Raw genomic sequence first — 21,236 nt, 5'->3', positions numbered from 1 at the left:
CAAACACATCTGGGACCTGGCTAGATCCTGCGGAGAAGGCAGGTTCCCCATGGCCCCCAAAATGTCCATTCTGGGCTCCCCCCGGCCCCTCTCCCTGCTCCCATCTCTAGGACGTGGGTGCTGATCTGCTGCACTTATGGGTGAAGGGGGGTCAGCCTGGCAGTTGACCTCCCCAGCTGGCTCCAAACCAGTCCTGGAGTTTGAGCCTTCCAGGGCTTCCTGCAGAGACAGCTGAAACCATCTGAGGTCCTGCACTGGGTTGCACCAAAGGCTCCTAATTTTCTGATATGGACACCCCATCTCTACTTTCAGTCCCTCAAAGAGCAGCCAGTCTGGGAAAGAAAGCCAGGCACAGACCCTCACATAATGGGGTCAGGAATGGGCCAGAGAAGGGACAGGGGTTGGGGGAACAGGGTGGAGAGCGAAAAGGAGCACTGCTGGAGGAGCCAGGAAGGCTGAGGAGGGTCGGTCTCGGCTGGAACTTAGTGGCAAACACAATATAGAATGGTCTAAACTGTGATGGGGGGGACGGGGGATGAGGTAACAAAAACTTTGCACCAGTGCCTCAGGCAGGATCCACGTGTTCTCCCTTGCACACTTAACCTTGGGATGCAGAGCATGGCTGGAAAAAAAAAACCACCCAGCCTGCAGACTGGGTCTCAACAGTCCTTTTATTGGGTAATTGTTACCCAAAAGGATTTTAACAAATTCCTTGAATATCCCTGGTCCTCGCCATCTCTGGTTTTTCTTCACTCCTTTGCCCCAATCACTACCTGTGCTGCTCTCTCTGCAATACTTAGCTGTGCAGACAGGCCTCAGTTTCCCTTCTCTGCACCCCAACTCACACCATTGCAGGCTGCCACTCCTCCAGGCACTCTGGGGTATAGCTGGAGGACATGCTGCAATGGCTGGCACTGCCCTCTGCAGGAAGGAGGGGCATCCATGCAGATGGACAGGCATGATGCTGGGGCGGGAGAAGAGACTGGGTTGGATACATATTCTAATGGGCTGTGTCATCTGTCCAGGCTCTAGGGCTTCAGTCCTCTACCGTTTCCCAGCCCCACAGCCTGTGACTCCTTGATACAATTTCTCTAACCAGGCCCCTCCTCTCCCTTCCTTGGGTCCCTGTCCTTTCTGAACCTCACCCCACCCTTCCCCAAATGATCGCACATCTCCCCTCCATATACCTCTCCTCCCTGCCTCAAAATTAATATCTTTTTTTAATTGACGAACTAAAACAACATACAAACACGAACATTCTTAAGATACAAACATTCCATACATGGTGTACAATGAATGGCTCACAATATCATCACATAGTAGTATATTCATCACCATGATCATTTTTCAGAACATTTGCATCACTCCAGAAAAAGAAAAAAGAAAAAACTCATACATACCATACCCCTTACCCCTCCCGCTCATTGACTACTAGTATTTCCATCTACCCAATATATTTTAACCTTTGTTCCCCCTATTTTTTTTCTATACCCCTTACCACTCCTTTTCATTGATCACTAGTATTTTAACCACTCCCTTTCATTGGTCACTAGTATTTCAAGCTACTCAATTTGTTTTAACATTTGTTCCCCCTATTATTTATTTTTAATCCATATTTTTTACTCATCTGTCCATACGTAGATAAAAGGAGCATCAGACACAGGAATAGCAAGTCTTTAACTGAATGAATGGTCACTAAAAAAAAGAAACAATTTTAAATCCACACAGCACAGAAGTGTGAAAAGTTAATATCTCTCACTTGATTAGAGAAGTTTTAAGATTACATGCGTACAATGTGACTGTGTGATTGTGAAATCCTTGTGTCTGATGCTCCTTTTTATCTACCTTATCAACAGATGAGTAAAACATAAGGAATAAAAATAAATAATAGGGGGAACAAATGTTAAATTTAGATTGAAATGCTAGTGATCAATGAAAGGGAGGGGAAAGAGGTATGGTATGTATGAATTTTTTTCTGTTGTCTTTTAATTTCTTTTTCTGAATTGATGCAAATGTTCTAAGAAATGATCATGATGATGAATACGCAACTATGTGATGACATTGTGAATTACTGATTATATATGTAGAACTGAATGATCATATGTTAAGAATGTTTGTGTTTGTTATATTTTTTAAAAAATTAATAAGTGAAAAAAAAGATCACGTGCATAAAATACAGTTCCCATATGCCACCCTATTATACCTTGCATTATTGTGGTATATTTGTTACAATTTATGAAATAACATTTTTATAATTCTACTGATAACTATCACCTATCATATACAACAGGGTTCACTGCTTGTGTTGTCCAGTGCTGCGCTTTCCTTTAATTTGATTTCCAGTAACAAATATACAACCTGAAATTTCTCCCTTTTAACCATATTCACATATATAATTCAGGATTTGTGTGTGTCCCTTTAATAATATTCCCTGCATATGAAAGCACATATGTATATCTTGTTTGACACAGATACGGTGCACATGAAATCTGTGCTAACCCAGAACTCAGCAAACGCTTCTTAAATGGTTGAATAATGTATTATAGAGATCTGAGATATAAGATCGACTTTGCTAACCCACCCCCAACAGCCCATCCTCAGGACAGCCAGTGTGCATGATGAGACGCTATACCTCCCATGCTAAAACTTTATCAGTGACGGGAATGGAAACCACACTCCACTCTGTCCACGGTACACAAGACCCTACGTGACCTGCCCTTTGCCTAGTTTCCTTTTTGACCCCCAAATCCCTCTCTGGTCCGGCAGTGCGCAGGTCTCCTCATTGTTCCTTGTAAAAGATAAGCTTGTCCCTCCCCCGCCAGGACGTTTGCGCCAGCTAACCTTACGAGGGCTACCAGTGACAGGGCATACCCAAGAGATGAAGGTGCCCATTTTGCAGACAAGGAGACTGAGGCCCGGAGAGGCTCCCCACCCGGGATCTCTGCGCACGGTCGGTCTTAAAGGTGCCTTTTGCGACTGCCCCCGGCTTGCAAGCTCGCGCCAGAACCCACGCTGCGATCCAAGAGGGGGTTGGTTCTCAGGCCCCTCCCCCTAGCGGAGTGCCCGATTAGGCCCCGCCCCACCCACCCGGTCCCGCTCCAACTCTCGCGAGAGCTAGTGGGCGGAAGATGGCGCCGACGTAAGGTCGCTCTCGCGCCGCCGAGAATCGCCACCACCGCCGCAGGAGCCACCGGAGCCGCCGGACAAAGAAGCCGAGCCGGGTCGAGGATGGTGAGCGCGGCGCCGGGGAACGTGGGCGTGGTGGAACAGCGTGGACTGGAGGGGAGTGGCTCCGTCTCGCGCGCACCCTGTAGTCGACCCCGCCCCCACATCCGGGCACTCTCCTGCTGCTGGCTGTCACTCGACGAGCACCCTACCCCTACTTCCGGGCCTGCTTCCACGCCCACAAGGCCCGAACTCCGCCCCCAAGCTTAACATCCGGTCACCCCAGCACCACCAAATTCGTCTGCGCATAACTTGAGCGCAAGCTGTGTGACACGTCCCCAGACGCTCCACTTGGCCACTCTGGTCCTGCCAGTATCTTGCTAGTCCCGCCCAGCCAGAGCCCCGCCCTCATCGCTCTTGCCATGCCTACTACCTCTAGGCCACGCCTCTGCTGCGTATGGCGCCCCCAGCAGCACAAGGAGGTGGGCGGGGAATACTTTCCTCATAGGGGTGATTAGCTCTCGCCAGGGGATAAGGACATAAGTGGTGCCCTCTCTTGATGGTAACTTCTTGCGTTGGGGGCTGGCTGGGTAATGTCTCAGGGGCAATGACTGTTTCTGGAAAGTTGAGCCCAGTGGTCTTGGCGGGGCGGTAGGGATTCTCTGAATAGTCCACACAGAGGGCTTCTTTCGCCTTCTTCCTTCTACCAGGAGGAGGAAACCGTGGGGCCCAGTCTGGACATGCCTGCCACTGCTGAGCCTAGCTCCAGTGACACTGAAAAGGAGGTGTTGTCCCCACTTGTGGCTGCAGCCGCCGCCGTCATCTCCTCCATAGGGGAGGAGACAGGCCTTGATCAGACAGCCACACCCCCAGCATGGGGACGTGGAGGACCTGGGGGGACCCAGCAAGGTGCCTCCCCAGTCCCAGACAGAAGCCAGCCTAGCCCTGGAGCCAGCCCTGGCAGCACAGTCTCCGTCACCATTGAGGACCTGCGGCCTCCCAGACGACGCCCACCACCAGGTGTCCTGCGATGGGACCTTCTGGGCTTGGGGGGTAGAGGTCACAGGCCCTGAGACAGTAGGAGTTAGGAATGCAGGATCTCTCCATACTTGGGGCCCATCCAGAGAGATGTGTATCACCATTTATCAAGCACAGCTGTATGCCAGGCTGGGGTACAGACATGGGTCAAGCCAACCCAGCCCCTGCCCACTGACAGCTCAGGTGCCTGCCGGGGAAGGCAGAGGGTAAAGGTCTCAATAGGCAATGAGCAGGGTAATTCCAGTCTCATCTGTGCCTGCTTGGGTCAAGTCCAGTGATGGGGGGGCGGGGGTCAGCATCAGCAGGGAAGAGATGGGTGACCCCCTTGTGCGTCCTGTAGGAAAGCAGGTACCCTGTTCCAGTCCTGGCTGCTGCCTCAGTTTCCCCAGCGTGCGTGATCTGGCACAGCACCTGCGCACCCACTGCCCACCCACACAGTCCCTGGAAGGTAGGGCCGGGGCAGGTATGGGGAGGAGATAGGGTGGGAGATATTAGGGTGGGGGGTAGGCAGAGGCGCAGGAGGGTCTGGGCCATCCCACCCACTGATTTGCCTTGCCTCTGGCCAGGTAAGCTCTTCCGCTGCTCTGCTCTGAGCTGCACGGAGACCTTCCCCAGCATGCAGGAGCTGGTGGCACACGGCAAGCTTCACTACAAGCCCAATCGCTACTTCAAGTGAGACCCTGATCCTCACCCCCGCCACCCCGCCCCACTGTTATGCCCCAGGCGGCTCCGCCCAACCCTGGTGTAACTAGCTACCGAGACTTGGGGGCTGGGGTGGGGTAGGTCCGGCGGTGGGTGAGGCCTCGGGCAAGCTCCGCCCTTACCTGCCTAGAAGAGACTTGCTTCCTGTGATTCGACCTGGTCTTTATTCTGGGAACCTAGTGCAGTGGCCGGGTGGGCGGAGCCCAGAAGTGGGGAGGCCATGCGTGGATGGAACCCCGCCCAATCCCGCTATTACCCCCAAGTGGAAAGTCTTAAATCAAGCTTGAGACGTTCTCATTTTCTCAGGGCTACAACCCAGAGGGTCCGGAAGGGTCACAGCCATAGTAGCGAGGGGCGATTAAGGCAAGACCCCCAAACCCTGCTCGGAGGTGGAGGAACTGCCACCTGGAAATTGGGTCCAGGTTCCCTTCCCACGCTTCCAAGGGAGGCCCCCAGGTGGCATCGGATAAACCCCCCCTTGTCGCCCAGGAAACTGAGCCCCACCCTGTGCCCTGTCTCCAGGTGTGAAAACTGCCTCCTGCGCTTCCGCACACATCGCTCGCTCTTCAAGCATCTGCATGTTTGCGCCGAGCATGCGCAGAGCCCAGCCCCGCCACCACCCCCTGCTCTGGACAAGGAGCCGCCAGCGCCCGAGCGCCCCCCGGAGTCCGACCCCTTGTCGGCGCCGAGCCTGCAGTTCCCGCTGCTCGAGCCCTTCACGACCCCCGCCCCTGCCCCTACGGGGCCTTTCCTGCCCTACTTGAACCCCACACCTTTCGGCCTAAGCCCCCCACGCCTGCGCCCCTTCCTGGCCGCCGCGCCTGGGCCGCCAGCCTCCAGTGCCGCTGTCTGGAAAAAGAGCCAAGGTGAGTGCGGGGACGGGCCGCCTGGAGGCGCGGGGGCAGGAGCGCGCCCACCTACTCCTCCCAACTCTAACCTCTGACTTTGATCCGTCCTTTTCACTTCAGGTGCTGGGGGCAGCCCCAGAAGACCCCAGGGCGGTTCCGAGGTGCCCTCAGGTGCGTGCAGGTGACCAGCAGGGAGGGATGGAGGGGCTCTGACGTGCCTGGCTGGGCCTTGGTGTATGCTGCGAGGTTGGCAGGGCCCGCGCCTTTGCCAGATGACCGGGAATGCCCCCGAAATACAGGATTTAAAAATTCCCGACACCTGCGCTTTCCTCCTCGCCGACTTTTCTGCATAAAACGCGCGCCCGGTTCAGCTCGGAGCCGTTCTTTCCCGCTTCAGTGAAACCGGGGATGGGGGGGGGGGGCGCGCGAATAAGCTAGGCTTGGCACCCCCTAGTCCCAGTAGTAAACAGCCAGAGATTCGGATCCAGCCAGGCCAGCCCCGGCGCCGAGGAGCTGGCAGGGGGAGGTCTGCCTCGCCCAAGTCCACCATCCTCCCGGGTAGATGGGTCCTCCGGGTTGGGGTCCCTGAAATGACGGGTCCCGCCTGCCCACAGGGCACGCGGCCCCAAGCCGCATCGTGTGGGAACACACGCGCGGCCGCTATTCGTGCATGCAGTGCGCCTTCTCCACGGCCTCGCGCCCTGCAATGACGCTACACCTGGAGGACCACCGCCCCACCGCCCTTGTGGCTCCAGCGCCTGGGCCGCCGCGCCCTGAAGCCCCGGCGGGTAAGGTCCTGGACCCCGCGGGTGGGGAGGACATGAGGGCTGCAGCGCCAAGCGCCGCTGAGACCCAGGCACCCCCTCTTCTGCCCCATCCAGACCCAGCCTCGCTCGCACCCATGGTATCGCCACCGCCGCTGCTGTCCGAGGGAGAGTGTCCAGTTTTCTCGCCACTCTGAACAGGGCCGCATGGATGGGGGTAGGGGGGGACAGTGAAAGGAGAGACGTCATGGTTTGTGGGCAATTTTGTAATTTGAGGGGGGCTGAGGAGATGAGGGAGGGGGGCACAATAAAGGAGCTGATGAGCAGGGCTGTGCCATGTTTGGGTCCCTTGCCTTTGCAGTCTTCACCCACACAGTGGGCCACGGTGTAGCAGTCCTGGGGAGCTCATGGCTTGGGAGAGAGCTCCTCGAGGCCATTCTGTGGGTACAGCTGCATCCTCACAGCCCACCTGTGTTGCACCTCAGCACTGGAGCCCAGGTCTCCAAGTCCCATGCCACCCGCTTCATCTGGGCCACTGTCTTGCCCTATGATTTCCAGAAACCAGATAGGATGGAATTTCCAGTTTTTTTTTTTTTTTTAATTCCACGACTCAGGAGGATATGGTAGGCGGCTGGTGCTGAGAAAGTGCTGGGGTTGGCCCAGGCTGCAGCTCCCCATATCCTAAGGCCAGTGCAGACTCCTAAGGAAGGGAGAATCCTTTGCTGGGGTCAGGCTGGATGGGGTTCAGGCCTGGTCTTCCTGCTGCTCACATCCTCCACGCCCTTGTCCCCTGCTGCCTTCTTCTGTGTTCCCCCACTGGCCCAGCTCTGAGGAGGGAGAAGGGAAGGGGTCAGGCCAGTCCTGGGGAGCCTTGGCTCCCTCCTTCCCCCTCCCCAATCTGTCCTCTTTCCAGTCATGAAAGCCAAGCCAAGATGACATGAAATCTGGTGCCACACTGCTGCCCTAGCCCTGCTTCAGCAGAACCCAGCTGGCCATGGCTCCTGAGCATGGAAGTCCTGTGTACCTGCTGGATGGTGGTTTTACCTCTGCCTCTATCTTGTTCCCATCCATCCCCTTCTCACCAGCCCCCATGGCCCCCCAGCCTGGGCCTGAACTCCCCCTCTTCAGGTACCCACAGCTACCCCTCATGCCCTTCTCCAGCCTGAGAGCCCCTGGAAACACAGGGGTCTCTTCTGTAAAGGATAAATCCAGTTGCACCCCTCCCCTGTCTTGTACCATCCATTGGCTCCCCGTGGCCCTCCAAATGAAGACACGGATCTAGTAGACCACAAGGCCCCTGGTTGAGTCTCCTCACCCACCCACTCCCAGGACCACACTAACCATCTCCTTCTATGTCCTCTTCATCTCATCCTCCTAAGGAGCAGAGACACCCCTGAGCAAGGACCTGAGCACCTCCCCAGCCTCTCCCCACCTCATCCAATCCCTTTCCTTTCCCCTGACCTCATTTTCTGAGGCCTCCTGAGTTGTCTATTCTTGTCTTCAGCTTCTGTGTCTATAGCTAACAAGACACCTGTCATCCCTGGGCTGGATCCGCAGCCCCACCCTTCCAAACTCTTCTTGTCTGCCCCTTACCGTACTGCCTGTCCTCTGCTAATGTGTCAGCCTCAGCCTCAGAGTTGGGCACCTCACAGTCCCCAGCATCGAAGCCAACCAGGTAGACGAGCAGGGGCAGCAGCTGCAGCATTACCTCGCGGTTGAACAGGTCCAGGCTCCACAGGCCCCTCCATTTCTGTGAGGAGCAGGACAGGGGATCCAGGTGCCCTTAGGACATGGCCTACCTGGTCATGGGGGCTGCCTGCCATCCCGCTCCACTCTGAAGGCCTCACCCAGGCCTTCAGGGCTGTGATAGCTGCCTCTGAGATTCAGGTGTGTCAGGCCAGGTGTCCATTCTGCCCACACCACCAGGTCCCTTCTAAAGCAGTTGTCACTCAACCCCAGCTTTGGGGCTGAATGGGCCATAAGACCTTCTGATTCTGAGCTCCTGCCTTCTCAGCCAGAGGCTTTGGAGCCATGACTGTGCTACCTTGAGGAAGATCAACCCTCCCTAGTCCTGAAAACTTGGTCCTTGTAAGGGTTAAAAAAGGGGGGTGGTGTCTGGGAGAGACGGAGAGGGGTTGGGATATGTCTGCTGAGTTAGTTAGCCACATCCCTCACTCACCCAACCAACCCATCCTGCCTGGGATCCTCCCAAGAACTGGGAGAGGAAGGGAAACAGGCTCAAGGGCCCATTTGACCAATGGGGTGAGGCCAGAAGGGGAAATTAACTAAGTAAGCCCTGACCAGCCAGGTCCACTTCCATGTCAGGCAAAACTCACCCACTGGGCACCACCCCAGAAGCTGGGCACATGTAGCCCTGCTGACTCTCAGGCAGAAAGGCCTGTGGGGCTCCTTCCCCTCTCCCGGACTCCCACGGGCCTGGGATTTTTGTTCCCCCGGTTCTAGCCCCAGGTTCTTCGTCATCTCCAGGGGATGGGCTCTGTGTTTCTTGTGCACCAGGCCTCCAACCCTGATCCCTGCATCAGGCCCCTCTTTCAGGCACCCAAAAATCCGGGTAATGCTACTTCCCAAATAACCTGTCTGTGCCTTTCCAGGGAGACCCAGAGTCAACACCTTGGTCCAGGACCCTCCCCTGCACCTGTGTACACAGAGCTGCCCTTCCCTCGGGACTATGAGTTCCCAGCTCCCCACTGCCCTTGGAGCCAGCTGGAACTCTGCCTTGGGAGCTGGGTCATGACCTGGACTCCAGCAACCACCCCATCCACTCCAAAAACTACATCCAACCTTCACCCCATCCTCACTCACTCCTGCCTTTGTATGCTTCTATGGGAAGCCTTCCTTTCCTGACCCCAGCACTCCCTTCTGGGCTCCTGCAGCCCTTGCCCTTCCTCTGGCCAAGCCATGACCCTATGGAGAGACACATCCCACCACCAACTCCAGGATGTCCCAAAGGCTGAGTCCAGGAAGGGGCGCCCTGGAGAACATGAATGAGAGGCGAGTGCAGTCCCGATCCCTGCATACACCAACCTGCTCCATGCATGGGAAGGCTGGCCAGAGAAGCAGGTTCATGTTGATTCGTGTGCCTCACTGAGCAGGTGTCCAGGACCAGCTCCGTCACCTGTGGGTGGTGGCTCGGTTACCTTCACCCCGGGCTGGAAGGGAGAAGGTGGAAGCTACTGGGCACACATCCCCAGACCCCGCTCCTGAACTTGGTCCGACCTCCACCCACCCCCACTAGCCTCAAGCCCAGCAGGTGCTGGGGCTCCTGCGCGGGGATCTGTCATGCCGGCTTCAGCTCTTATGCACAGTGGACCTTCTCACACCGAGGGCTCAGATCCCAGGCACCCCAATACCCAGACCCCTCCCCAGCCCGCAGAGTTCCGAACCCATGCCCCACACAACCTCCACTTCCCAAGGCAGAGCTCAGCCTGCGCTCACTTTTCTGGACTTCCGGGAACACAGCTCCAAATGGAGCCGCTTGTTCTTGCGGGAACTGCTGTCCACACAAAGAGGAGGTGAGGGGGAGCCTGCGCAGCCACCCCCACCTGCTGGGGCCCCTGCAGGCAACACAGGGACTTGCCCCAGGGAGTCCTGTCTGGAAGCAGGGAGTGGGCCTTGAGGGACGCCATCCCTATGAGTTTGGAGCTGGAAATGCCCAGGAGTGGCTGGGCTGGGAGCCTGGGAAGTCGCCAGCTATCATTCTGTCCCCCAGCTTACCTTCACTGAGCACCTAATGTATGCTCTCAACTACTAATTGCTTGTTCTTTCATTCATTCCCTCTCTCACCAAACACTATATGCTGTCCTCTTATGATCAGCCTGTGCTAGCTGGTGCGACAGATCCCAAGAGGGCCCAGACTTCGTCTTCCCTGCCTTCATGGGTCACCCCATGCAGTGCAGAGGCTCCAGAATCCCGAAGCTGTGCTTTTAAAGCAGATTTCCAAGCAAAAAGGCACATTTGTTTTCCCTTCTGCAGAGCAAGCAGTTGAAGGGCTCCTGCTCAGAATGCAAGTTCCTCAAGACAACCAACCCACCTTCCCTGCCTCCATGTTTAAATAAGCTCAAGAAAGCCCTTGCTGGGAGGCACCCCACCCCCACCCCAGCACTCTTGGGCCCGGGAGTCAGAGTTGTGCTGGGCTGTTTGGATGCAGTGTTCACAATCACATGCTGAAATGCCCTTAGCATCCACGACTCCTCAACTGCTGCCCAAGCCGAAAAGAAAAGGCTTTGTAAAGAGGCTTGTGCTTGGAATACCGTATCTCTGATTAAAAAGGCAACGACTTCAAAATACAAGGAGACAAAAAAGAAAGCCAGCCTCCATTCTCTAATAGTACTGGTCTTAATCACTGCCATCACTTCTTTGCTGACCTCCCACTCTGTCTCAGTTTTCCTCCCAATCTTCTTGTCTTTTGGAGTGATGGGGTGTCCTCAGAAACCCCTCCCCAGGGTCAGGAATTTGACACCACCCACCCACCACCGAGTCTGCCAGCCCTCTGTCCCGCGTGCCAGCCCTGCCCCGCTGCGGCTGGCTCATCTGCTGAGGGGCCTCACAGGCAGTTCCTATAACAGGGAAGTCCAGCTCAGATCTGGGAATTGGCCCACGGGGAAGTGTTGAAATGAGGCAGGCAGATGAAGCAAGAAGGGCAAACAGATGGGGCCTCCCCATCAGACCCCCCCCCCCCCCTTGGATCTCCCAGCCTCCCCAGCGGCCTCCCAAGCCCCAGCTCTGACCAGGTCCTTTCGGAGGTCCCCCTTGGGGGGCAGGAAGCCATCACGTCTGGCATCCAGTTCTCCCTGCCATCCCCAAATCCAGGACAAGCAGGGTATGGGGAGGGGGATAGCAGACAGTCAAGAAACTTGCGACTCAGTTGAGGCCCGAAGCTCAGGGTCAGTAGCAAGTGGGACGGGAGCTCAAGGGGGTTAGAAGCAACCAGCAGTATCTGGCAACTGGCTAGGGCAGTCCCCACCCCCTTTCCTTCCTCCTCTGCCCGCCCCACTCCACCGGCAGCCCCCACCCTGTGTGCTGGCCGGTGAAGCAGAAGCCACAGTTAACTTCCTGAAGACAGCAGACTCAGCTTGGGTCCCACTCACCCCATCGCCCATCACCTACTTGCAGCCATGGTGAGTGAGTCCCCAAGTTCCCAATCCCTAGGAGATCTCTGCACCTGCCAGAGGTAAGGGGTGGAGCACATGGAAATTGGATTGTCCAAGACAGGACAGGCAAAAGAGAACTGGGAACGAAGTTCAGCAAACAGGGATGCCTCATGAAAAGGCCCAGAGGCACGGAGCAGTGGAGACACCCGCCCCGCCCCCTCCCCCAGGACAGCTCGGGTTCCAAAGGGCCTATGGTCCAGATGGGACAGTCTGAAGCCACTCCCCTGCCCCCAGGCCAACATGAACTGATAGCAGGCAGATAAGCTTCCTCTGTGGAGTCAAAGTGGGTCAGGCTCCCACCACCCCCACCTGCCCTTCCCCAGGGTCATGACCCACTGACCGTGACTTATCTGACTGTATGGTCACCTCAGAGTCCTTGCCTTGACCCACCCAGTAGGGAAGTAGCCTTAAAAGGCAGTCTTTCCAAGGGGTGACCCTAATCCATCCTCTGGATGGGGAAAAATGCACAGAGGAGCAAAGGCCTGGTGGGTCCTTCCGGCACATTTCTGTCCTCTTCCCCCTAACTCGCTGACCCCAGGCGAAGCCACGTGTGGGAGAACTTGTAGGTCAGAGAGGACCTGGCCTACTTGTGCATCTGCCTGTCTCTTGGCATCCATGATCAAGCTCACGGGGCTGGTTGCGAGGGTGCCTGGGACATACATACTCAGTGTACCACAGTTGATGCCTATGTGTCAGTCTGTCTACCAGTATGTGTGCGCATGTGCATGTGCGTGTAAAAGAAACAGTGTGTGGAGTGCTGAGAAGAGGGAATTGATTTAAAGTAGGGTAACTGAGGATGGCACATCTAATAAGGACATTTGGAGCAGAGAGATGAAGGAGGAAGAGGAGAGAAGCACAAGGTGGGGAAGTTATGTCCCAGGAGAGAGGAAGGTCAAGTGCAGAGACCCTGAGATGGGATGGGGAAGTGCTCAAATGTTCAAAGACCAACAAGGAGGCAGGAGGGGGAACTGAGATTGGGGTTGGGAGAGACCTTTATGAAATCTGGGCTTTTACTGCGGGGAGATGAGGACCCCTTGCAGGATTCTGAGCAGAGGCACGAACCAACTAGGGGCTTCCTCTGGCTGCTGTGGGGGGGACTGAGCAGGGATGGTGAGAGGGAGGGTGGGAGCCAGGGGCTAGGAGACCGGGAAGGATGCTGTTAGGATGATCCTGGGATGATGGCAGTGGCCGAGGTGAGAAGCGGTTGGATTCCAAATAAAGTTAGAAGGGGTTGGGGATTTAGGGTGCAGAAGAATGAGGCAGTCAGGGGAGCTCAGAGGTTATCCGACAAAAGGAAGGACTGAGGGAGCAGCAGTGTTGGGAGGCATATGGGTAGCTCAGCACCGATGGAGAGGTTGGGATGTATTGGACACCAGAGTGGGGAGGGTAGGGGAAACTGGGGGGATGTAGTTTACAGGAGCCTGGAGATGAAACTGTGGGAAACCTCAGCCAAAAGCGATGAGGCCAAGGTCAGGGAAGAGGAGCAAGTCTAAGGGTGGATGTGTGTGTGCACACGCATGTATATTCCCACATCTGCCTCTCAGTGACCCTCGATGTACAGGAGTCCCAGCCTGACTAGCTCCCTGTCCTGCAGGAGAGCCATCAGGGCTTCCGGAGCCTCCAAGCAAAGTTCCAGGCCTCTCAGCCCGAGTCCAGTGAACCCCCCAGGAAATCTCTAAAGCCCGAGTTCAACAAACTCCCAAAGAAGTTTCCACAGCCTGAGTCAAGCGAGCACCCCAGGAAACTCTCACCACCTGAGTTTGGTGCAGTCCCCAAGAAACCCTTGCAGCCCGAGTTTGGTGCCTTCCCCAGGAAGCCCCTGCAATCTGAGTTCACTGATCTTCCCAGGAAGCCCTCCAAACCCGACTCCCGTGAACTCTCCAAGAAGTTCCCACAGTTTGAGGCCAGTCCATTTCCCAAGAAACCCCCACAGCCCGAGTTTAGTGAGGTTCCTCAGAAGCCCCCAGAGCCCAGCACGTTTCCCCAGAAGCCCCCACAGCCGGAGTCCAGCACATTTCCCCATAAGCCCCCACAGCCGGAGCCCAGCACATTTCCCCATAAGCCCCCACAGCCGGAGCCCAGCACATTTCTCCAGAAGCCCCCACAGCCGGAGCCCAGCATACTTCCCCAGAAGCCCCCACAGCCGGAGCCCAGCACACTTCCCCAGAAGCCCCCACAGCCGGAGCCCAGCACATTTCCCCAGAAGCCCCCACAGCCGGAGCCCAGCACATTTCCCCAGAAGCCCCCACAGCCGGAGCCCAGCACATTTCCCCAGAAGCCCCCACAGCCGGAGCCCAGCACATTTCCCCAGAAGCCCCCACAGCCGGAGCCCAGCACATTTCCCCAGAAGCCCCCACAGCTGGAGCTCAACGACTCCACCAGACCACCCACAGAACCTAAGTTCAGTCCATTCCCCAGGAAGTTCCGGCTGCCTGAGGCCAGCGAAGCCACTCCAAAGCCCTCACTGCCTGACTTTAGTACTTTTCCCAAGAAGCCCCCACAGCCTGAGATCAATGAGCCTCCCAGAAAGCCCCCTAAGAAGTCCCTGACACAGCCCAACTCCTGTGAGGTCCCCTCAATGCCCTCGAAGCCCGAGTCCACTGAGCTCCACCCCCCATCCTCAAAACCCGGGTTCAGTGCATTTCCCAAAAAGGTCCTACAGCCTCACCAGAGTGACTTCCCCAAGAGGCTCCTGCAGCCCGAGTTCGGTGACCTTACCAGGACATCCTCAGAGCCTGAGTTCAGTGTATTTCCCAAGAGGTCCCAACAGCTTGAGTTCAAACCACTCCTTCACAAGAAGCCCCCACAGCCCGAGCCAAGTACCCTCCCCAGGACATCCTCAGAGCCCATGTTTAACATACTTCCTGGGAAGTTCCCACAGCCCGAGGGCCGAGGGCCACCCCGCAAGTTCTCACAGCCTGAGGCCAATGCACTGGCCAAGAAACGTCTGCAGGCTGAGTTCTTTGGTGATGTCCCCAGAAAGCCCCTACTCCCTGGTTCAGTTTCTGAGAGCTCCCTGCCCGCTGCTATCAAGGGCTCCGGTCCCAGGTTCCCGCTCAGCCCTGGTCCTGGAGTCCCTGGGATGTCCCACTCATTTGGGCGACGGAGTTTAGGGGCCCTTGCTCACAGTGGAGGGTCCAGGTTGGGCCTCAAATCCAGCTACCCACCCCGGCGGAGGCCTCTGCCCCCTGCCAGCAGTCTGGGACCCCCTCCAGCCAAGCCCCCGCTGCCCCCAGGCCTTGCAGATGTCAAGAGCTTTCGGAGACCCTTGGTGGCAGCTGCAGGTGAGTCAGGGTAGCACAGACCAAAGAGGGAGGTGGGGCTCCCTGGCGGTGCCTGCCTCCCTCTCTCCTGCTCTTCTCTCCAACAGCTCTCCAGAGGACTCGCTCTTCTGCTGGGACCATATTCCAGGCCCGACAATCAGAAGACATCCCGCAGTGAGTGTGGGAGAGAAAGGCGGACAGGCCCAGGCAGCGGGGCTGGAAGAGGCCTCATCTCTGTCTCCTTTCAGGGATCCAGATGAGATCTATGAGCTCTATGATGACGTGGAGCCCACAGATGATACAAGACCCAGTCCCAAGAGCACAGGTTTGTTGGGTACAGGGCCTGGGGCACCTCCTTGTGGCCCACAGCCAGACCCAGCCTGCCCCAGGCACCTGTGAAACATTCTCCCTGGCTCCTGGTGTAATGCCAAGCAACCATTCATCTCCCTGACAGCATCTGGGGAGAAAGCAGCAGGGGAGGGAGCCTATTAGAAAGGCCATGCCAGTTCCTGGTGGGAGGAACGGGTTTGGAAGGGGAGCCCAGAACCAACAGTCAGTGGGAAGGCTCTTGTTAGACTATGGTTTGGCACAGAGTGATTTGGCAGAATTCAGGGAGAACTGTGGAAGAATCCTGAGGTAAAAAGCCACTAGCAAGACTTGGAGTGGATTTAGGCAGGAGGGAGCTATCCTCCTTATCCATGTGGATAAGCCCCAAGTTTTGAACCTAACACTTGTGGATACAGGGGGGAACCAACTCTGAGCTGGGAACACAAGAGAAAAGAGCAGTGTGCAGGAGAAAAATGCCCGGTTCCATGTGTAGAACAGTTATGTTCAGGGGCCTGAGGAATGTCTCCCACTCTTCCAGTCTGTGGCCCCAAGTTCCAGGTCACCAAGTTGCTCTCTCCCTCTGCCCAGCCCCCTATGAAGACCTGCTTTCCTGAGCCATAGTCTCTGCTGGGTCTCCCAAGGGCCCTCCTCTTCCTTGTCCTGAGTCTCTGTCCTGGTGGGGACCACTTTACATGCCTGTTGCCATATTGGCACCACCACCTAGACACATCTTACAGATCATCTCCATTTTACAGAGGCGGGAGCTTGAGGAACTGAGAAGTGTCTTGAGCAAGCTCACATGGCCAGGAAACAGCACAGCTGAAACTCAAGCTGCTCCTAGATTCACTCTTGCCCCCATTCCCCCTCCTGCCCTTTGTCCTTCATATGAGTTTTCCCTCAGCCTTTGGAATACTACCACTCTCCCCACACTGACCCCAAAGGTCCTGATACAGAAAAGGAACTCAGCTGCCTCCTTAGTTCTAAGGCTCCTTCCTGGGCCCCTTGTGCTTCTCTGGGGCCTTTCCCCAGGAGCTTTGCAACACCTTCCAGTTAGCACATAGCCTAAGATGGGCCTCCAGGCAGGGCTCCCTTTCTCCTTCCGCTTTGGAGGAGGCTCTGTGGCTTAGTCTGGGGACCGATCTTGGAGATGTAGGACTATGGAGAAGGGAACAGTTCCAAAAGTCCCAGCCTTCTCCTGGACACTCTAGTTCCTGCAACCCTGGAGGCTCAGTAGGCCCACCCCCTACTGAGATTAGGAACAGCTCATCCCCACCTCTCCTCCACCTCTCCAGAACAGGCAGAGCAGGCCACCAGAAGGCAGAATGTAAATGGCCTACTTGGGATCACACTGCCACAACAGGGCCATAACTGCACCACAGTGCCAAGGGACACTTTCTTTCCTGCAGCTGATTTGAAGCACCAGGGGCCCAGGAAGCAGTCTTAGAATTAAAAGAGGCAGCCAGGTTCTTTCTCTGTACCAGACCTCTGGAGTGCAGGAGTTGGTCTGCTCCTGGTTGTGTGACTCCCATGGCTGGGGCAGCCTCTGAAAGTGGTGGGAGCAGTGGGAGGAACAGCATTCTGGGTGAGGCCAAGTATCCTGCTTAAGGCCTCGAGGGGCAGAAGAGCGTAGCATAGACACCAAGCATATTACAGCCCATGCGGGCACTGAACAAAATCTTCCAGGACAAAGACTGAGTCCAGAAGTTGGAATGTGATCCTGGATTGAGGCAAATAAGTTAGATTTCTGTCCTCCGTGTTTTTTCTCCGACTTGGGCCAAAGGACTGGATATCAATCTTGGTTTTCAAGACCCACTACTGGCAGGCTTATTTGTGACCTTGAATGCTGTGGAGAGGTGGGGAGCAGGTGCTGCAGCGGCTCCATTGGGTTGACTTAGCCAATGCAAGGGTGAATTGCAGTGAAAAGTCTCAAAGGTGGGAATAGCAGAAACTGGTTCTTGGATGACTTCAGGGTCTCTATAGTGTTCCAAGTCCAGGCTTTGCTAACAGACATTCAGAATGTCTAGCACCATGGTTTGGGACGATAAGAGCAAATTGACCAGTGAAGTTTCTAGGTGGCAGGTGGGTAGAAGAGGTCCAATATTCCCAAGCCTCGCAACTTCAAAGGGCAGCAACTCCCATCTTGCCTGAAGGGAGTTAGGTCTGTGCCCCCAACAGGGTACACTCACCATCCCTTTGAGGATACAACTAGGGATTAGGTCCCGAAGAAACAAGATGCTGTTTTGAGAGCCTAAGTCTTAGAAACGAAAGTGAACAGGCCTTGCACCCTCATGACTGGTAAGCCAGGGCCCTCAGAAACACACTATTCTTCAGTGGGCCACTGGTTCCTTGTCAGAGGGAACTACTGGCCTTAAGTGATGAGAGTGATGCTTTGAGTTGCTCACAGAGGAAACTAAAGCTGACGCCGTAAGTTCCAGATCCTTCACACTCAGGGTTCGAGGCTCTCGCTATAGGCCCTACCCTTGGACAGTAGGGCTCATATCCTAAAGGCTGGTCACTTGCTGGGAGGTGACATAGGACAGTCCTGACCCTGGGAGTCCCATCTTCAGCCATGCCAAGCCAAGAATCCCACCCTTCTCATAGAGAAGGCCCTTTTCACAGAGGCAGGCTCATTCGCCTGTAGGGAACACTTTTCTTTGTTTTATTTTTCACCCAAATCTCATTACAATTCCCAGAACTCAACCTGCCCTAGGAAGCAGAAGTGAAATGGCCTCAATCGCCTGCCAGTAAATGCCACCTCTACCATTTACTGCTGTGTGAGCCTGGACAGTTGGCTTTCCCTCTCTAGGCCTTTATTACTTCATTACTAATATGGAAATGCTAGTATCATATACAATCACATACAGTGGTTATGAGGACTGGAATGCATTAAGCACTTCCCACTATATCTGAAAATGTGACCATAGCTAAAAAAAAAAGAAAGGCAATCCACTAGACTCCGTAACCCGAGAGGAGTTGGAGAACAATCAGGGTAGGACTAAAAGGGGACCTGGCACCCAAAGGCTCGGGATTCTGGGGGCTTTCTTGTGAACTAATCCAGGGAAAGCCTTAGTACAGACTAAATCACCAGAGTAGAGAAGGGCTGAGCTTAGTCCCTGCCTGACTCAGTGTTCTGCCTGCCGCCAGATGAAGTGCCATCTACACAGCAAGTCTCCAGGAGGCCGCTACAAGACCCAGAGCCTAAGTAACGTGGGGCACAGGGGATGGGTGAGGGCAGAACAGGGTGGGGCTAAGCTCTTGGGAGGAGAGTGAAAGGTGGTCCCAGAGAGGAGCTCATCTTGCTCACCAGTAACCCAATTCCTTAGAAGAAAGGAGAAGGTCCCCCAGCCTCAGCAGTTGTTGCCTGCAGACCTGAAGAAGATCAGGAAGGCGGAAAAAGCTGAGAGGGAATTTCGGAAGAAATTCAAGGTTTGGGCACTATGACAAGCAAAAGTCCTGGGTGGGTTGGGTTCAGACTACCAATGCCCCATGAATTCCACCCTCAGACAGAGGACAAGGGTTCCCAGGGTGACTGCACAAACAAAACCACTCTCTTAACATCTTACCCCCAGTTTGAGGGGGAGATTGTGATTCATACGAGGATGATGATCGACCCCAATGCCAAAACCCGTCGTGGGGGTGGCAAGCACCTGGGGATCCGCCGGGGGGAGATCCTGGAAGTGATAGAGTTCACCAGCAAGGAAGAGATGCTGTGCAGAGACACGAAGGGCAAGTGTGAGTGAGTCCAGTCCAAGCAGTGCTGGGGAGGTGGGGGCTACTACTGGTTCTCCCAGAACTTACCTTCTGTCTTCTCTCTTCGCAGATGGGTATGTGCCTAGAACAGCTCTCCTCCCCTTGTGAGTGCTAGGCCTGGTGGGGGTGGGTGGGTGGGAGTGCAGTAGGCTGGGCTGGCCCTCGCTGACCCAAATATGCTCTTTCCCAGGGAAACGGAGGTGTATGACGATGTCGGCTTTTGGGGTACGTAGCCGCTCTGGGAAGACTGGAAGAAACCATGGTACCTTAGGAAGGATTAAGCCCATGTCCCCCATCCCAGACGAGGGCTGCTTGCTGTCCTGCTTATGGGGGAGGGAAGGGATTACTGGAAGCCATCCTTCCTCTGCAGACCCTCTGGAGAGCCAACCACTCCCCCAGGGACGATAAGGCTCGTAGGAGTGGGGGCCAAATCAACCCACCAACCCAGGAGTCCTGGATCCTAGCCTGGTATTCACTGAGCTGTCCAGGCTCCCATCTGCAGGCTTATCGGCACAAACCACATAAAGCCTCTCTTTAAAGTCATCTCTGCTTGTCTTTTTTTTTTTCCCTGCCAGAATGGTACACTTAGAGAAGCAAAACTGCAAGAAACTTACTAATCAAACTATTAAGTGTTCTGCAAGGTCGTCCCCCGCCCCATACTCCATAACTCTCATTCCTCAGGAATAAAAGCAAGGAAGAAGAAAAGTGCAGCAGGAAGAGGGTGGTGAGGGATCTGTTTCCAGTCTAGACTTCAATGTGGAACTCCTTGTAATCAGACAACCATGTCTGGCAAGGAAAGAGCCACCAGCAGTAGCTGTGGAACCGTGGTGAACTTAGCTTATCTATAATATAGTTAATGCCTAAGAGTTACTTCCAGAGGACCTCTTGAACAACAACAACCTTTTGTGGTTCAGATGTGGCCTCTCTCTGACCCTAAATCTGCAAGTGAAATCACTGCCCTCCCATGTGGGACATGATGTCCAGGGATAAAAGTTTCCCTGGCAGTGTGGGAGATGACTCCCAGGGATGAGCCTGGCCCTGGCAGCATGGGGTCAACAATATCACCCTGACCAAAGGGGGGAAAAGAAGTGTAACAAATAAGGTATCAGTGGCTGAGAGAGTTCAAATAGAGTTGAGAAACTGTTCTGGATGTCACGCCTATGCAAGCTTCAGTAAGATACTGCTACCTACCAAAACTCGCTAAACACCAACCAAAACCATTCCTGCCAACCCTAAAGAACACCTAGGCATTATAAAAGATTCTACAAAGGTTCCATGCACTTTGATTACTTTCTAGTAACCTATAACCTCCAGATGGGTCCCTGGACCAGGGAACTCCTGAAATGCAGAGGGCCCAGCCTCTCCAGAACATCAGCTAGTTCCATCTCTTTATTCCATAATAATGACAGCCCCTTCCAACATGAAAAAGCTAGAATAGCCATAGCCCAAATACCCCTAAAAAGTGGGAGAAAGACCAAAGGTGGAGTTATACAGAGAAGACAGGGTTTAACAAATGAGTATGAGTTTTCAATAATACTGATCTTTTAGTCTCCAGTATCTTAGAGCAACCAGAAGTAAAACCTAAAATTGTGGAATTGTAACCCATACCAAACTCTGAAATCTGTTCTACAAACTAATTGTTGAGATGTGCTTTGAAGTTTATTGTTTTGTATATACGTTTCCACAAAAAAGGAAAAAGAAAAAAGCTGACTGTGATGATAAATATACAGCCATATGACAGTATTATGAACCACTGATTGTACACTTTGAATGATGAATATATAATACATACCAATACATCGTATGTGAATATATAATATATATTACATAAAAAATTTTAAAAAGCCAGCTAGAATGCAGATATAGATGAGTAGGATACTCCCTACTCTCTGCAACCCTCCACATCCACCTAAGAAAACCAGCAAGAGCTGCTCCTCACAGGCCACAAACCCATCCCAAGTGCATGTGCGTGTGCAGAGTGGGACCCAATTCTTGAGGGAACACACACACACACACACAGAAACTCACCCACTGCTTGTTATGTTTTAAAGAAAAACAAAACTGGAAACAAGCTTGGAGACAGGCCTTTGCCCTGCAATATGTTACAAGAAGGAAATGGGAACACATTTTCCCCCATAGGAGCCACAGACAGGAGTGGGAGAACACTGGTGATCATGGCTCCAAGGAAAGAAAGTGGCTTGAACTCCC

General features: G+C 54.5%; 3 protein-coding genes across 17 annotated transcripts; 2 read left to right on the top strand and 1 right to left on the bottom strand.

Annotated features, from left to right (window-relative positions):
* The first annotated feature begins 3,094 nt into the window (after positions 1 to 3,094).
* Positions 3,095 to 7,479, top strand: ZNF414 (zinc finger protein 414). Its single transcript, XM_077121562.1, has 8 exons — positions 3,095 to 3,231; positions 3,876 to 4,185; positions 4,544 to 4,651; positions 4,770 to 4,875; positions 5,428 to 5,771; positions 5,874 to 5,924; positions 6,368 to 6,541; positions 6,635 to 7,479. The coding sequence occupies exons 1-8, from the start codon at positions 3,229 to 3,231 to the stop codon at positions 6,712 to 6,714; spliced, it is 1,176 nt and encodes a 391-aa protein (XP_076977677.1). The 5' UTR covers positions 3,095 to 3,228; the 3' UTR covers positions 6,715 to 7,479.
* On the bottom strand, positions 6,769 to 21,172 carry LOC143650594 (acidic leucine-rich nuclear phosphoprotein 32 family member B-like). 11 transcript variants are annotated; one of them, XR_013159615.1, is made up of 6 exons: positions 18,842 to 19,069; positions 18,583 to 18,647; positions 11,266 to 15,408; positions 9,563 to 9,687; positions 8,111 to 8,267; positions 6,769 to 7,344 (listed from the first exon to the last, which is right to left on the bottom strand). XR_013159615.1 is itself a non-coding variant. In XM_077121567.1 (4 exons), the coding sequence occupies exons 2-4, from the start codon at positions 9,602 to 9,604 to the stop codon at positions 7,262 to 7,264; spliced, it is 282 nt and encodes a 93-aa protein (XP_076977682.1). In that variant the 5' UTR covers positions 9,605 to 9,687; positions 19,077 to 21,172; the 3' UTR covers positions 6,769 to 7,261. The 11 variants fall into 11 exon arrangements, 6 of the variants coding, with proteins under 6 accessions (XP_076977682.1, XP_076977681.1, XP_076977683.1 ...); XR_013159614.1 differs by having other exon boundaries at positions 18,583 to 19,069; XR_013159613.1 differs by having other exon boundaries at positions 11,266 to 18,647.
* PRAM1 (PML-RARA regulated adaptor molecule 1) lies at positions 11,471 to 19,755 on the top strand. 5 transcript variants are annotated; one of them, XR_013159610.1, is made up of 10 exons: positions 11,471 to 11,655; positions 13,283 to 14,972; positions 15,059 to 15,125; positions 15,200 to 15,276; positions 18,423 to 18,480; positions 18,602 to 18,704; positions 18,848 to 19,014; positions 19,099 to 19,132; positions 19,219 to 19,253; positions 19,399 to 19,754. XR_013159610.1 is itself a non-coding variant. In XM_077121549.1 (10 exons), the coding sequence occupies exons 1-10, from the start codon at positions 11,653 to 11,655 to the stop codon at positions 19,434 to 19,436; spliced, it is 2,262 nt and encodes a 753-aa protein (XP_076977664.1). In that variant the 5' UTR covers positions 11,471 to 11,652; the 3' UTR covers positions 19,437 to 19,753. The 5 variants fall into 5 exon arrangements, 4 of the variants coding, with proteins under 4 accessions (XP_076977664.1, XP_076977663.1, XP_076977662.1 ...); XM_077121549.1 differs by having other exon boundaries at positions 18,848 to 19,004; positions 19,399 to 19,753; XM_077121548.1 differs by having other exon boundaries at positions 18,605 to 18,704; positions 18,848 to 19,010; positions 19,399 to 19,751.
* Positions 21,173 to 21,236: the final 64 nt, after the last annotated feature.

This window comes from Tamandua tetradactyla, chromosome 11 (genome assembly GCF_023851605.1).
Source record: "Tamandua tetradactyla isolate mTamTet1 chromosome 11, mTamTet1.pri, whole genome shotgun sequence".
Taxonomy (NCBI): Eukaryota; Metazoa; Chordata; class Mammalia; order Pilosa; family Myrmecophagidae; genus Tamandua; species Tamandua tetradactyla.
The sequence above is the reverse complement of the archived record's forward strand: the minus strand, read 5'-3'. Positions and strand labels throughout refer to the sequence as shown.

What these genes read in the sequence shown, in the direction of transcription:
- ZNF414 (XM_077121562.1), top strand. An exon ending in TGTCTGGAAAAAGAGCCAAG is followed by an intron (nt 5,772 to 5,873) that starts GTGAGTGCGGGG and finishes TTTTCACTTCAG; the next exon opens with GTGCTGGGGGCAGCCCCAGA. An exon ending in CGGTTCCGAGGTGCCCTCAG is followed by an intron (nt 5,925 to 6,367) that starts GTGCGTGCAGGT and finishes GCCTGCCCACAG; the next exon opens with GGCACGCGGCCCCAAGCCGC.
- LOC143650594 (XM_077121567.1), bottom strand. Translation starts at nt 9,604, where the DNA reads ATGAACCTGCTTCTCTGGCCAGCCTTCCCATGCATGGAGCAG. An exon ending in CCTTCCCATGCATGGAGCAG is followed by an intron (nt 8,268 to 9,562) that starts GTTGGTGTATGC and finishes TGCTCCTCACAG; the next exon opens with AAATGGAGGGGCCTGTGGAG. An exon ending in AGCAGAGGACAGGCAGTACG is followed by an intron (nt 7,345 to 8,110) that starts GTAAGGGGCAGA and finishes CTCCCTCCTCAG; the next exon opens with AGCTGGGCCAGTGGGGGAAC.
- PRAM1 (XM_077121547.1), top strand. An exon ending in CTACAAGACCCAGAGCCTAA is followed by an intron (nt 18,481 to 18,601) that starts GTAACGTGGGGC and finishes CCAATTCCTTAG; the next exon opens with AAGAAAGGAGAAGGTCCCCC. An exon ending in TGACGATGTCGGCTTTTGGG is followed by an intron (nt 19,254 to 19,398) that starts GTACGTAGCCGC and finishes CTTCCTCTGCAG; the next exon opens with ACCCTCTGGAGAGCCAACCA.